The 15245-nt window shown below is 37.5% G+C and overlaps 3 protein-coding genes across 4 annotated transcripts in view; 2 read left to right on the top strand and 1 right to left on the bottom strand.

Annotated features, from left to right (window-relative positions):
* The first annotated feature begins 6575 nt into the window (after nucleotides 1–6575).
* Nucleotides 6576–10993, top strand: LOC101305008 (titin-like). Its single transcript, XM_004307604.1, has 7 exons — nucleotides 6576–7007; nucleotides 7480–8248; nucleotides 8542–8821; nucleotides 9013–9120; nucleotides 9357–9635; nucleotides 9889–10032; nucleotides 10251–10993. Exons 1-7 carry the CDS (start codon nucleotides 6728–6730, stop codon nucleotides 10425–10427), a joined length of 2037 nt encoding a protein of 678 aa, XP_004307652.1. The 5' UTR covers nucleotides 6576–6727; the 3' UTR covers nucleotides 10428–10993.
* Nucleotides 10994–11531: 538 nt separating this feature from the next.
* On the top strand, nucleotides 11532–13926 carry LOC101308026 (carboxy-terminal domain RNA polymerase II polypeptide A small phosphatase 1-like). 2 transcript variants are annotated; one of them, XM_004307616.1, is made up of 6 exons: nucleotides 11539–11950; nucleotides 12025–12153; nucleotides 12255–12375; nucleotides 12469–12550; nucleotides 13188–13341; nucleotides 13463–13926. In XM_004307616.1, exons 1-6 carry the CDS (start codon nucleotides 11675–11677, stop codon nucleotides 13592–13594), a joined length of 894 nt encoding a protein of 297 aa, XP_004307664.1. In that variant the 5' UTR covers nucleotides 11539–11674; the 3' UTR covers nucleotides 13595–13926. The 2 variants fall into 2 exon arrangements, with proteins under 2 accessions (XP_004307663.1, XP_004307664.1); XM_004307615.1 differs by having other exon boundaries at nucleotides 11532–11950; nucleotides 13188–13918.
* Nucleotides 13927–14501: 575 nt separating this feature from the next.
* The window catches only part of LOC101299142 (LRR receptor-like serine/threonine-protein kinase EFR-like), a 3537-nt gene continuing 2793 nt past the window's right edge, over nucleotides 14502–15245 (bottom strand). Inside the window, exon 2 of the mRNA XM_004308889.1 lies at nucleotides 14502–15133. Within this exon, the coding sequence (XP_004308937.1) occupies nucleotides 14658–15133 (476 nt within the window). The 3' untranslated portion in view covers nucleotides 14502–14657. The remainder of the gene's footprint in view (nucleotides 15134–15245) is intronic.

Below are 15245 nucleotides of genomic sequence, written 5' to 3'. Positions count from 1 at the left end.
AAACCAGTATAACAAAAACAAACGAATTAACGAAACCTAAAATTTAGCAGACCCAAAAGATCACGCTCATAATAAGACAAGATAAATAAAGGAGGCACATCCTCACTGGCGGAGGTACATAGAGACCAAGGGGTGTCATGGCACCCCCCAGATTTATGATTTTATATGCATTTGGTGTTTGGAGTCTAACTAATTTAGAAGTTTTACCTATACTGGCACCCCAGTTCTCTAGATTGGTTTGGTTTACTAGCTAATAAAAATAATAAAAACTTTCTCTTTCTAGGAAAATTAATTGTTTAGTCCAATAAAGAATAATAAAAGTTTTATATTAACATATTCCTAATACAATTATACTTCTACCTCACCCCACCAATTAACATTGTCTTCTATAAATAATCAAACTCATAGTAGCATATTTGTACAAATATGTTCAAAATCAATTGAGAGACTACAAATACATCTTCTTGATATGCAACGAATAAGATTCGATACAACTGAAACAATAGAGTTTGATTATTGATTATTGATGACTCGATTATACGAATATGCTGTTATGAAATTGATTATTGATGACTCGATTATACAAATATGCTGCTATGAAATTGATCATTGATGACTCGATTATTGATGACTTTCACGATATGTAGGAGCGACGAGTCTATTTTTAATGTATAACCCTATTTAAAAACTTTATTATATTATATATTATGTTTTTTTTTTCAATAACCTCTTTTATATCGGCCCCCATCATTTGTATTTCCTGGTTCTGCCTCTGCACATCCTACCATATATGCTCAGACAGAGATGTTCCGTGATTAGCTAAAGCATCTGCTACCCTATTTCATTATCTGAATATGTGAGAAGATTTAAAAATTATTATAGAGATCTTGTATAGGTAGTTTAACCACCTAACTCGAAGCTGCCAAAACACAAGTGCAGGAGAGTGGATATAGTCAAGTAAAGTAAGACTAATATCACACTTAGTTATTTTTTATTTATTTAATAGTAATACTTGACTAGGTAAACATCGTAAATTCTAGATGTCCTAAACGGTTTGTTCGATATTTATTTAGTCAACACTACTCTCACTTACTGGGTTGAAAACTTCTGGGCATCATTGCATGCACCATTTCTGAATAATGAAGCTTTTCCATGGATTGATATAAAGTGATGGGATTTGACTTCATTTGTTTATGGCCATCGACCATCTCCATTTTCTTTCTACGCCGCGCTTTATACTCAATTTCCTATTTTCCCATGGTGCGTTTTCTCCATCGAGTAATGAGTAAACAAGAGAAAGTCTTTTTTTTTTTTTATCAGAGAAAGTCTTTTTGTGATAGTTGTAAGTTGTGTGCAAGAGGAATTAAGGAGAAAGTATTATCTGAAGTAAATAAGAACCAAATTTGCAAATTGGGTTTTAGTTGTAAGTTGTGTGCAAAATGAATGTTCTATATATTTCACATACTTATGACTTATCAAAGCACATATTCTTTCATTATCTTCGATTCCATCCTTGTTCCCTGATAAAAACTCGTTAAACTCTGCTTAAAACTGTGTATTAATTCATGTATGAGCTTTAAGGTCGAAGTAATGTTCCCTGGTACCTTGAAACTGCTCGAGGATCGATTTAGCTAGATGAATGAAATGAAGCTTCTAACTATGTGACAAGTTGTCGCTAGGGGGTGATTAATCTGGAGTAGCCACGAATTTGTTCAACGTCCTTCTCAATTAGGAATTGAAAACTCTTTGGGACCATGATTGAACATGCTTGTCTCATAAAGCTGGTTCGATATGATTTCCTTCATTAATTTCCTTTTCAATCATAATCGCTCGATCAGAACTATGCATTATAGTTTTGAATTGTAATCAATGATCATATCATCACCCATCATATATGAGCTAGTTGTATTCATTGTTCAACAAGTGTCATCTGTTTGTGCCTTTATATGACACTAGCTGTAAACTTATCTCTCCATGAGATATGATATAGATTTTACAATAAAGTGTGAAAGATTATCATATATTCTGATCATAGCAAAATGTACTCAATATTTTTTTTTATATCAGGTAAATTAAAATTTTATGAGTCAAACTCACGTCCTCTCATTTACTAAAAATGAGACTATGCAACTAAACCAAATAGTAATGGGTAAAATGTACTCAATATTGCAATATGATTTTTATAAGAGAAAAAAAAATAGCATATAACGACAAAAAATACATAATAATATCGATACATGACATAAATTTAAGGAAGTTTGAAAATAACGTAAAAGCGTTAAGCATGATAGGCCACCATGACATGCAACTTTGAAAAGCAACGGACATATTGAACCCTCCACTTTACCACCACAATAAGAGATCAGAAAACCAAATCAAACCAACTCGAATCTTCTCCTATTCCATAAATGGTGCAAAGCTTCAACATTTTTCAACTTTATAACGCAACAACTTTAATAATTTGATTTGAGGATGCATGTGTGTGGAGATTCCTATTCCTTAGTAGGAGATGCGTATGACTATGTACCAGACATTTGAGGTGATCCTTGGACTGTGGAAGAAGAAAAGTCTCTATTTCTTTTCCAGGTAAAGAAGAATTATATGATGGAGGTTTGGAAAGAAAAAAGAGAGAGAGAGATTAAAGTGATGAAACATGAACAATGTTGGGTCACTTGGGTGGGTGGCTCAGTGGCCTAGTTGTTGACGCTATTTAATTTCTATACCAAAAATGGGAACTTATTTGGTTTTAAGCTAGTGGGGAACCTAGTTCTTCATGATTTTGACCAATCCTCACTTTTCTGTGTCATTATTTTGAGGGTGGGGGTCTGGGGGGGGTCTGGGTTTGCAATAAGTTGAGAATTCATTACTGTGTTTTTGATAGTGTTCCTCCACTTTTAGTTGCCTCTTGATTCAGCTACACCCACTAAACCATGAGTTTCGTTTCTTTCTGGTATAAGGAGAGTCAAACCCGAATCAACCAGTTGATCTGAACCGGACTGAATTAGCTGAATGTGTATTAAATTGAACTAGCATCGGTTCTTGATATCTTGGTAAAACCTTTCAAAGTTATAATTCTCGTCACATCAATTAGAAATGTATGAATGCGATGTATCAAACAATTTGCAACTTTGCCGCCCCCTACCACTAAATCACCATCCCTGATTCTAGCGGCTAAAACATGATGTCTTCACTCAATACGTTTCACATTAAAAAACATAATCATCTCTAATTAATCATTCGTCACGGACCTCATACACATTCACTTTTTCATCATCTAATTAGCTTTCATATCTTTCCCTCTTTCCCACAACTCCCACAATCATCAATAACACCTTCAAAACCCCACCCACATCTCTCATATGTGCAGTTTCTCATCATCCCCTCAAGATTCCCTAGATCAATTAGGTAAACCACCTCCCTAAACCCTAGAAGCACCAAAAATATAATTATCGGGCCTATCCATTAGTGAGGCCCAAAATCTATTGGATGATCACCTTCAGCGTAGCCCAATAATAATATTCAAACACGCGGGAACCAACTGACCAAACGAGTTCACATGTCACGCTTACACAAAGCTTCGAGTTTTACAGCTACAGGGACCCACCCACCTCTGCATTTATTTCTGGGCGAATCTTCATCAGATGACAGTTCCAATTTCAGTGCCGCTAAAATACTATTTTGTCCTTTCCCGTATTTTCGTATTTACGTGTTTAATGTTTCTTTGTTCTCTTCCTTCTTCTTCAGAGAAACTTGAAACCACACATTACCTTACCCATAACCATAAGAGATCCTGAGATATCTTTCGAAACCCTAGTCTATCCTAGCTAGTATTCAAGTACACAGATACATAAAATACAAGTATTATACGTGTATATACCGGCGGCATTGTGTGATTATGCTGAACCGAAAATACAATAATTCCAAGTACATCAGCTGCATGCAGCATTGTCTGGGCACTATGATTTTGAATCAAAACAGAGGTTCAGGGCTCAGCAGCCTCAGCACATGCATGTTTATTATAAGCAAGCATTATGAATTTCATATATTTCATATATATGCTTCTGTGGCTTCTCTACACTGCATGTGTTTATATATAATGATCCCTTAGCCTTTTTCAAGGAAAATTAAGGGAGAAAATCAGAAACCAAGCTTTTCTCTCCTGCAGAAATATTACTATGTTCCTGTCTCATTTGTCAGATCTTAATAATTAAAATAGAAGGGAAAAATCATCTCCAAATTCCAAACTCCTTATTATATAGTATTCAAGAGTATTGCTAAATTAATCCAGCATTATATCTCAAGCGTTAATCATTAATGTCAGTGATTCTAACTTCTAACCTGCCCATGTTTGCTTCTATCTGATCCAAAAGAATGAATGACGTACACCAGCTAGAGTACAGAAATAATTATTTAGCCAACAGACTTAAGATCTAGAATACCCAGAATTATAATTAGCTATTATGGTAGTCTCATTAACTTCTAATTGTATAGTTGTAGGCTTGTAGCTATCATTATGTTAGTTCTATTCCAGAAGTTTGTTTAGGACTTTTAAATTGGGTTTTGGAAACATTCAACTACTCCATTTGTCTTTTGTTTTGGGTATATATATTCCACAGCCATCAGCTAAAGAAAGATCAAAGATGCTCGAAATATGCCACTCTGACTTCAAACATATCAAGCATAATACATATAAACTATGCACTGTGGCTAATTATTCCCAACGGGCTGTTGCAGTTGATCGATTCAAATTTCAAAAACATACGAAGCAAAACAAAGAAAAGAGATCGAATAATGGAAGGAGACAGGTGAAGATGGAAGCTAGCTATGGTTTGATTATTATGATCATCCTTTTACTGTGTGATCGAGATATAGCACATGGAAAAAAGAAGGAAAGCCAGAAAGTGAAAAACTAAAGCTGTCTGTGTGTGTGTGTGTCCACAATTAGGGACGGAGGAACAACCATGATGATGATCGGCGGTGGGTCGTGTTTACTCATTTCATGGCCTCCATATGAAAAGTAGGTTATACCGGTAACACAATTGGATCCTAGCTTCTTCCCCACAACAAATTAACTTTTTTGGACCAGTTGCATTAGAGAAGCTAGCCAGGTATCCCCAACTCAATCAAAACGTTTTACATCATTGACATTCGGTATTCATTTTAAGCATTTATTCACAAAAACAATGACGCGATTAGAAATTTTCGATCGTCTTCTTATAATTGAATCATATTTACCAGATGATTCATGAGTTCACATTCATATTGTCAAATCCTACTCAATCTCACGTAACAAGTTAACAACATTGTCACCTTGTGTGGTAAGCGGATAAATTGGTAAATTAGTAAATTTTGATATTTCTTTCCACCCAAACTATCTAGTAAACCGCATTTTTAAAGCTAACTACTTTAGGTAATTAATCATACGTTACCTCTAAGCAATTCTGTTCAAAATCATTTATGTAAGAAAAGTGCAAACCAACCATCAAATGCATATTTCCTTTACTACATAGTTTGGATTAAGATACATAATGTCATTAGCTAGACTCAACATATTTGAACAAAATATATAATTCATTGTATGATGATATAAACTAAAAAGTTTGGTATTGTGGTTTAAAAACTCAGTTTTAAATAAGTAACCCCCAACCTGTTTTCTAAAATTGTGGTTATTTAAACTAAAAAGTTCTAGATAAGCACGTTTTAAGATTTTATTAAACAGAAAATCTATCTAAAATGGTGATTATAAGTGATTTTAATCTCTAAAACTCAATACCAAACTGGGCCATAGATTATTGAAGCTAGCACCTATATTCAATTGTACTTGGTGTATTATTTGAAGTTGGTCCACATTTTGCTTAAGAAGCAAATGACTCTAAATGTGACGAGAATGAATCATCCTTATTTAATTTTGTGGGACTTATAAGTAATCATGTCAACAAATCAGAAATCCCTAAACACCTTAATCAAAATCTCCTCATGTCTGTTAAAAAAATAAAAAAATCTTCTCATGCGCGGACAAAGGGAATTAGGAAATCCAATCCTATTTATTCAAATCTATCATGTTGAACTTTGTTTCCTCCACAAACATCTCTACACTCAAAACTTAATTCTTTAACGTAAGTCCGTCACCAAATCAGATATCAATCAAATCAATTTATATGTTTATCGCTACATTTTACTGTCAAATAATAACCAAATCTAAATTTGTTCGCATAAAAAAACTTGCGTAGCTAGTAGCAAGATTTCCTTTCTTTCACTTTTTTCATTCATTAGTATCTAAAGTACTAAAGCATTGACCATAAAGAAAAAGGAAAGAAAAAAAAAGTTCATGGAAGATTATTAAGTGACAAAATTATAAGAAAGTAAATTCTAAATGGTCCCAAAAAACGACCAAATGTGACTTCCCACCCGTTACGGTACTAAAATAGAAAATTCATTTCCACCATTTTCCACTTGTAGGATCCTCATCACGCCACGTGTACGACCGAAGCGATAGACGGGCCCACCCAAACCAAAAACCCCGAGAAACCCAAAGCCCTTCACTTTTCAAAGTTGGTGAGAGACACCACAGCACCACCCTTCTGTTCGGATTTACAGAAGAGAACTCTATACCTCTCTGTTTCCCTTACAAGCATGCAAACCCGGAACCATGTCTTAGTTTCCACTTCTGCCCCTCCCACTTCCATATATTACTTCCTTGCCACTCCTTCCCTGAGTTTCCACGTCCATGGAGGTCGAGGCAGTGCTCGAGTTTCTGAAGAAACACGGCTTTTCAGAGGCGGAGTCGGCTCTGAGAGAGGATATGATTGAAAAGGGCGATCTGGGTTCGTTTGACTATGAGAAATTCTTGTTTCCGATGGCTCCTCCTCTGCCGCCGGTGAGGATTCGGTCGAGTTTTCAGAGATCGAAGGTTTTAGGTGTGGTTGAAGTGTCGAGCTCGCGATCGAGTTCCGGCGATGATGAGTTTGTGAGTTTGGGGTCTTCTACTACTAATAGGTGCTCTTCAGGTTAGTTCAAGTTGTTGACTTTTTCATCAGAATTTAGCTTCTTGTTGATTGCTATAAGCATGTTTCATCATTAGTGATCAGTGAATAGTGAGTATCACTCTCATCATGTTGAATTGAATCCGTTCAGTACTACATTCTCACTTCTCAACAATCGAAATTATTATTTTTTTAGTCTTTTTGAATGTTCAAGATACATAAAAAATGGTACCACTCTGTTGCTGAATCTATTTAACTTTCTTGGATGGAATTCTAAAACGAAGAATTGCCTGCCCTTTTTCTCCTTTTGTCTCTGATCTTTGGATGATATTTGCATTTCAATGCATGTTTGGAAAATTAACCAAGCACAGAGCACCTGTAATACTCATTGACTTCAGGCGCTTTAGAGTCTCAGTATTCCAATTGTGATGATGATCTTGCTGTTGCTTTTTGTGTGTTGGTTGGTAGTGAAGTATCAGCCTTTTCTCTTTTGCAGATTTTACAAATCCATATGGAGTTCGATCTACATCTCCAGGCAGTTCCAAGGCTTCATCTGATGGATTCTCACAATTTGGCACTGCACGCAATTACCATGATTTCGATAAGCAAAATGACTTGTTGGGGCATGATGAGAAAGACGATGCAGACTACATGACTCCTTGCTTTGACGGGGTAGACTACTTTGGCTGTCCCACTGAGGATAAGTTCATCATGACTTCAGACACTGACAAGAAAAACGAGGACACGCTGGATCTGCATTATAAATCTGAAGCATTTCCATCCAAAATAAGCGTTGATTACTTGGACAAGAAATGTCTTACTAATATATCTTCCATAGATGCCAAAGGTGTCTATGTGACAAACTACTATCAATATGAAATGCAACATCTGCTTGAAGGAGGCTCTGAGGAGGAGCCTGCTGGTGAAAAGTTGAACGAAACTAATTTGGATGATTGTCATTTGGATGTTTTCGGCGGTTTTCCTTCCACCAATAGAAGAAGGAAGAGTTCTAGCTACTCTCCTAAAAGGAGTTCAACAAATGGCTGGTTGGAAAAAGGTTCTTCTGATTTACATGGTAAGGTTGCAGAGAAAGATCTTAGGCCGAATGGAATTGACAGCTCTGAAGTTGGAAACAGTGATGTAAATGAAGAGTCCCATGATCCTGAGGCTGCTACTGATGAAGACAGTAATGAAGTTTTTATGCAGAACACTGATGAGAATGAGTATGAAGTTTTCGATTTAAGAGTCATACACAGGAAAAACAGGTTTGTTGGGTATAGTTTGCTTTCTGTAGCTTTGTTTGAATCATAGCTGAATTCTCCGTGTGCATGTCCATTAAACTGGCACTTTTATGTCCTTACAGACCAAGTTAAGAATAAGTCACCACAATTAAGACATTGACAACTAAATTCACCATGACCAGGAAAAAACACTTAGCTTGAGAGGGTGTTCCTGTATCTATGTTTGAATCTTTACATAGGGTTTTGAGCTCGTGCACTTGTTTGTTGGTACTTGATTTGTATCTATCAGCTTTAATAGTGTGTTGTGCCATTTTCAGGACCGGATTTGAAGCAAACAAGGATCTGCCTATTGTGCTAAAGACCATAGTTGCAGGCAGATATTATATAACTGAATATTTGGGTTCGGCTGCTTTCAGTAGGGTTGTACAGGCTCATGATCTTCACACAGGAGTTGATGTTTGTCTAAAGATCATAAAAAATGATAAAGATTTTTTTGATCAAAGTTTAGATGAGATCAAACTTCTTAAGTTTGTAAACAAGTATGACCCTGCAGATGAGCGCCACATTCTGCGACTTTATGACTACTTCTATCACCAGGTATACCTTTTTGATAGAACATAAAATGAAATCTGATTACTTCATTTGAATATGACTTGTTAATTATTATCTCAGGCAGGGTAAATGGTGATTATTGTCTTTATCTTTCCTGCTATGATTGGTTGGAATTTTACAATAGCATGCTATCACAAAATTATTTATTGTGCTTAAATTTCTGCTTTATAAAACAGGAGCATCTCTTCATTGTTTGTGAACTACTCAAGGCGAATTTGTACGAATTTCAGAAGTTCAGTCGAGAATCTGGTGGAGAAGCATACTTTACATTAAAGAGGTTGCAGGTTTGTCTGACTATGCTATCTCTTCCTCTCTATCTTCTCATAGTTTCAGTGGTCTTGATTGTTAGAAACTTAGAATGCCTCTGTGTGGCCGTGATATATCTCAGCAGAAGTGACTTATTTTGATTACATCTACCTTCAAGCACATGTTAATTTGATGAACATAGCTTTCTGCTGCTTGTAAAATTTTATAAGATGTACTACAGCCAGTATGGAACTTAACCGTGCACTCTTAACAGGCCATAACTCGTCAATGTTTAGAGGCATTGGAATACTTGCATCACCTGGGTGTTATTCACTGCGATCTCAAGCCTGAGAACATTCTCATCAAAAGTTACAGAAGATGTGAGATAAAAGTCATTGATCTCGGAAGCAGTTGCTTTCGAACAGACAACTTATGCCTATATGTACAATCTCGTTCCTACAGAGCTCCTGAAGTCATGCTTGGGCTCTCATATGACGAGAAGATTGACATGTGGTCTCTTGGATGCATCTTGGCTGAGCTATGTTCTGGAGAAGTATGTCCCTTTCTGGCTTGGTTTTCATTATATGGAGCCCTTTTTTTTTTTCCATTTTGCTGAGTTTTACTGTATATTACTGATTCCATGCTAGATGCTTGATTACTGTTAGGACCTTTGGTATGATGTTTTCTTTAGTTTACCACCACCTAGGGGGAAAAATTGAAAAAAAGTTATCTAGCAGAACATTCACTGATTCACACGCAAATAGAGATGATGTTGATGATGATTGTAATGTCTACAATTTGTTCAGGTGCTCTTTCCAAATGATGGGATTGTGACCATCCTTGCACGTATCATTGGAATGCTTGGTCCTATTGATCTGGATATGCTAGTGAAAGGACAGGAAACAGACAAGTACTTCACAAACGAATTAGATCTCTACCACATAAATGAGGTTCATATTCCAAACCTTATCTAACTTTTAGCTGTAGAATTTTTATAGATTGTCATGGTGTCCTCAAACATTCCTGCATGAATAATACGGAAGGCAAAGTATCTTGCTGTTTGACAATTTAACTTATCATTTTAGACAAAGAAAAGAAGCTATACTTTCTTTTGTGTGGGTTGTAAAAGAGGCCATCCATGTGGACTAATGCCTGCAATTTCATTCAGGAGACGAACCAATTGGAATACATAATCCCTGAGGACTCCTCCCTGGAGCAACACCTGGAAGTAACTGATATTGGCTTCATTGACTTTGTCCAAAGCTTGCTCGAGATCAATCCTGAGAGACGGCCAAGTGCAACGGAGGCACTAGAGCACCCCTGGCTTTCCTATTCATATGAATAGAGTTCATTCTAAAACTTGTGTGGTAATGCATTCCCTTTGTGGCTTTGTTTATATCTCAGTTTTGAAGACCACTTTGTGAGTTGCACTGCATTGTTCGAGTACAGGACTGGGATGCCGCTTCCATATTGCAGTTTTGGTTTCTGTACATGCTTCGTTCATATTATCATGCTGATTAACATATCCAATCATCCATAAATTTACTGTACAAAATGCTCCACCCACATGGTGGTTGGCAATTCCATGAACAGAATATGAGTGACCAGATCATTACCAATGTAATAAAAACATCAATGGCACATTGATCCGGGTTTTAGAGATGCCAATGAGTACAGAGTTCCAGTAGTAGTATGATGCTGTTTTCTATTTTGATTCCTCTCTCCACCAAATTGACAACCACCACACTAGTCTTTTTCCTTCCACATTTCTTGCTCCTGCCACTACATACTCTGAAATTTTAACCCTTTACCACTTTTTTCAGATGAATGAAGAGTTGAACTTGAGTCTTCTATAATGCTCTCGAATATTGAAACTCTAAATTCTAGAGTTGTATGTTAGATTAGTCACTATTTACAGGTGTTTCACGCAAATTACAGATCAAGGAAGTCGAACTTGGGTTCAAGAGTAGAATTCATCTACCCTATTGTAGAAGTGGAATTCCAGTGGGATCCTTCCGGACATAAAAAGATTGCAGTCATTGTGATAATGATCCTGTGACATTGTTCCATCATAAACACTACAAATTTTCACACACACACCATGGATAAGAAGGAATCGGTACTTGAACTACAGAGAATATACACATGAATAAAACAAGCAAATAAAATTCCAGATAATATTACACACAAACATGAACAGAAAAAAGAAAAAAAAGAAAAAAGAAAACAAAAATGTCATCTTCCTGTCCTCCATATCTGAATAATCTAAGCTCCTAATAACAACCAACGTCGGTGTTAAAGTCGAAAAGATTGTCTCTTCTGATTGGCGCTATCTTTATTTTCACCTCTCTCACTTTCACTCCACCTCCCCTTCCCGCGCGTGTCCCCCTCTTCCCTCAAACACCCCCACCCCCACGCGCCAAAACGCGCGTCGGCCCGTGCAAAACCCCCCTAGACTTGTCGACCATCGGCGAGAAAACAAGAAACAAGAAGAAACAGAGAGACAGCGAGAGCTTCTGATTGGTCTTCTTCTGTAGAGCTTATTACTTTTATAACGAACCCCAATCAATCACTTCTCTCTTGTTGTTGTAAATGGCCGAGTTGACTCAGAGCGAGGTGGCGTACAACTCGCCGCCGAAGACTATGCAACTCTGGAAGGCTCTGCTCAACTGGCTCGGATTCCTGTTCCAGATCTTCGTTCAAGTCGTCAGAGCTCTCGGCCACCACCCTTTACTCTCTTCTTCGTCGTCTTCCGAAGTTTCCTTCAAGTCGTTGCCAGCTGTCGAGTTGCCCGAGCACGACTCCTCCGCCGCCGTGGAAATCGATGCTCCCGATTCTGACTCCGACGATCCTCCGCAGAAGCTGACGGTACTTCAATCACATGTTTATAATTGTATCGAATTTCGGTTAAGTTAAGTTTAGATTTTGATTGTTGGTTGCAGGTGGTGCTTGACCTGGATGAGACGCTGGTGTGTGCGTACGAGTCGGCCAGCTTGCCGGCGATGGTTCGGACTCAGGCGACTGAAGGTGGGATGAAGTGGTTTGAGCTCGAGTGTATTTCTTCTGACAAGGTTCTTTGCTTGACTAGCACTCATTTTGTCATTGTGTAATTGATTCAGCTAAATTTCGGTTGAGTTTGATATGAGATGTTGATTGTTTGTGGGTTTTGAAGGAATGTGATGGGAAACCGAAGGTGAATTATGTTACAGTTTTTGAGCGGCCGGGGTTGCATGAGTTTTTGAAGCAAGTTCATGGGTTTGCTGATCTTGTATTGTTTACTGCTGGACTTGAAGGTTTGTTTGCTCTTGATTTTTCATATTCCTTTTCGGTTTTGTGTTTCATTTTTGTCTCCTTTTATGGAATGTAAGTGTTTTCGATGGTAACAGGTTATGCTAGACCACTTGTTGACAGAATAGATGTAGAGAACCGGTTCAGTTTTAGGCTTTATCGGCCTTCAACAACCAGCACGTAAGTTCTACTTTCTGTGTTTGATCTTTTTCTGTAAGCACGTCGCCTCTCTTTTAGCAGACTTCGTCCCAAGTTTTATATATACTTGAGTTTCTTCTGTCATTGATTACTTGACATTGCTTCTTTAGATTTTGGTTACTTTAGCACTTACAGACATTGAAACCTTATGCTCAGTTCATGTAGTTTATTAAGGGAGGAGCAGTTTTAGCATAGATATCATATCTTGTACTTTATAGTAATGCTGTTGAGCATCATGGAAGCTATACAACCGAGTTATAAGCTTACAAATTCAGACATAACCAAGATATCAAAATGTCACTGCTTGTGCTGTTAATGGCCTCATAGAAGTTCCTATGGATGTTTTGTGGAGTCACTTCAATGACGGTGTAGGATGCTGACAAATCACAAATTTTCATTTCTAGTCTTGCACACTTAACACACTTTTTGTGTTGCCAAACCTTTCTGCTTCTACTCCTTTTCTCAATTTGTAGAACATAGAGTTCAGGGTGACCCTGGGGTTCCTGTACTTATTAGAACATTTTGTTGGAATTACCCGTGTCCTGTGTTGTTGGTTAAGACTTAAGAATAAGTTTGGTAATTGGTAAAACCTCTGATGCTGCTGTATGAATCAATACAGGGAATATCGTGAGCATGTAAAGGATCTATCTGGCCTATCAAAGGATTTGGGGCGAATTGTTCTTGTTGACAACAACCCTTTCAGTTTCTTGTTGCAACCTTTGAATGGAATTCCATGCATTCCATTTTCTGCTGGGCAATTACACGACACACAGGTAGGAAGATCCAACCGTGTGAACTTTTATACACTCATTACCTCTTTACTTTTTATCACTCATCTTCCACTTCGTCGCCTCTTTATCTCTTTTCATTTCCCCCACACCGTTTGTTTTTCAGCTTTTGGATGTTCTTCTTCCACTGCTTAAGCACCTGTCGCTGCAGAAAGATGTGAGACCTGTTCTTTATGAGAGGTTTCACATGCCTGAATGGTTTCAAAAGCAGGGAATCCCTTCAACTAGTTGGAAATAGTAGGATTGGCATATATCAAGCTTTCAATTCTGAGCGATTAGTCTGTTCAAGGCAGTGTCATCATCGACTCCCACAATTCTTCTGTACAGCATCACTGTGTACACTGCAAATTTGTTGATACAAGGGTGTACTATCAATAGAGGTCTAAGTGTTGCATCTCACTATCGTATACGGAAGCCATACTTTATAATGTAGATTTGTTGAAACCCTGATCCTTGTGCAACTCTGTTTATATGCTTGCTGTTAGTTCTCTCGGATGCCTTACCATTTTGTCAGAATTTTGTGAAATTGTTGCCAATAATGATTAGTTTACTGATCCTCGTCAATTTGTGCTCATTTTTTCATGGGTTGTATACTTTCGCTGTCATTTTTGTTATCTGTACTATATATTAAGTAACACGCATTAGATATTCTGATTGTCGGATTTTAACATTGTCCAAAACTAGGTAGGTTCCCCATCTGCATTTCACACAGGAAGCAAAGATTTTGTGAGTTCCGCTTCTGCCAAACCTCACTGCTAGTCTATATTACTTGAGGAAAGGGAGAAGAATATTGGCCAAACTTTCATCTGCTACATAAGAGCAATTACCAAAAGATGTCCAAACCTTTCCCTAACAAGATTTCGTATTTTCTTAATCTGAAACTTCCAAGATTAGCTCAGTTGGTTTAACAAAAGCCTTGGAGTAATAAAATAGGGACTGAATTCACGATTATTACGCTACATATTCTTAAGCTACAAGCCTACAATATTTGCTAGTCTCCATCTGCTCTCTGGAAAAACCCACAGAACAAGCTAACTCCAAACATAGAAATCGAATTCGAGCACTTGCACAATTTAGCATCAGGAAGTAGATGTTCAGGTCATCATGCTGCCCTTAGATATCTCCAGTACTAGTAAAACTTCCCACAGTTACACAACTCTCGTATCGCTTCCCATGCCACACTAAAATTTATAGAATGAACATAAGGATTAGGCAATGACACACTAAAATTTGGAAGAAAAAACATATCAGTTAAATGCACCATCATAACTTATAAGAAGTAAATTTAAAGCACCTGTTGTTTATCTTCTTGGTCTCTCTCGATGGATCACAACACCAGTGTAAGCCATTTGTATACGGTGTAAGTCCCTGACGACATCCTTTATTGACATTCTATTCTTTGGTGATTCCTGCGAGCATGCCAGTCCGATCTGAAGGATTGAATGTATACACTTCCACACATGTGTGTTCACCTTGCTTAGGTTCTCATAGTTGATATTTTCCTCATCGGCTTCAGTTTCACTGTTATGATCTCTAAGCATGTAGTTTACTTCATTTCTGGTTGCTGCAGGAGCTGTTTCTTCAAGGGTGGCGAGAAGCGCAGGGGCCACAATCTGCGCAAGCCTTCCTGGTAATGCCATCTTAACAAAGTCGTGGAGTTTCAGACCGTCTTTGAACATTTCATCGGTGGGTCTTCTTCCTGTGAACATTTCCAATACAAGGATCCCATAACTATATGCATCTCCTTGTCTTGATGCCTCAACACCACTTGCGTACTCTGCAAACTCAGGACACAATCAAGTATGTCAGCTCTCTTTGTATTATATACTTTTCAGTTTGTGAACCCTTCTGCAATAGTTTAGTTAGAACTTAGCACCCATGTACTTAAT

Source organism: Fragaria vesca, linkage group LG7 (genome assembly GCF_000184155.1).
Source record: "Fragaria vesca subsp. vesca linkage group LG7, FraVesHawaii_1.0, whole genome shotgun sequence".
Taxonomy (NCBI): domain Eukaryota; kingdom Viridiplantae; phylum Streptophyta; class Magnoliopsida; order Rosales; family Rosaceae; genus Fragaria; species Fragaria vesca.
The sequence above is the reverse complement of the archived record's forward strand: the minus strand, read 5'-3'. Positions and strand labels throughout refer to the sequence as shown.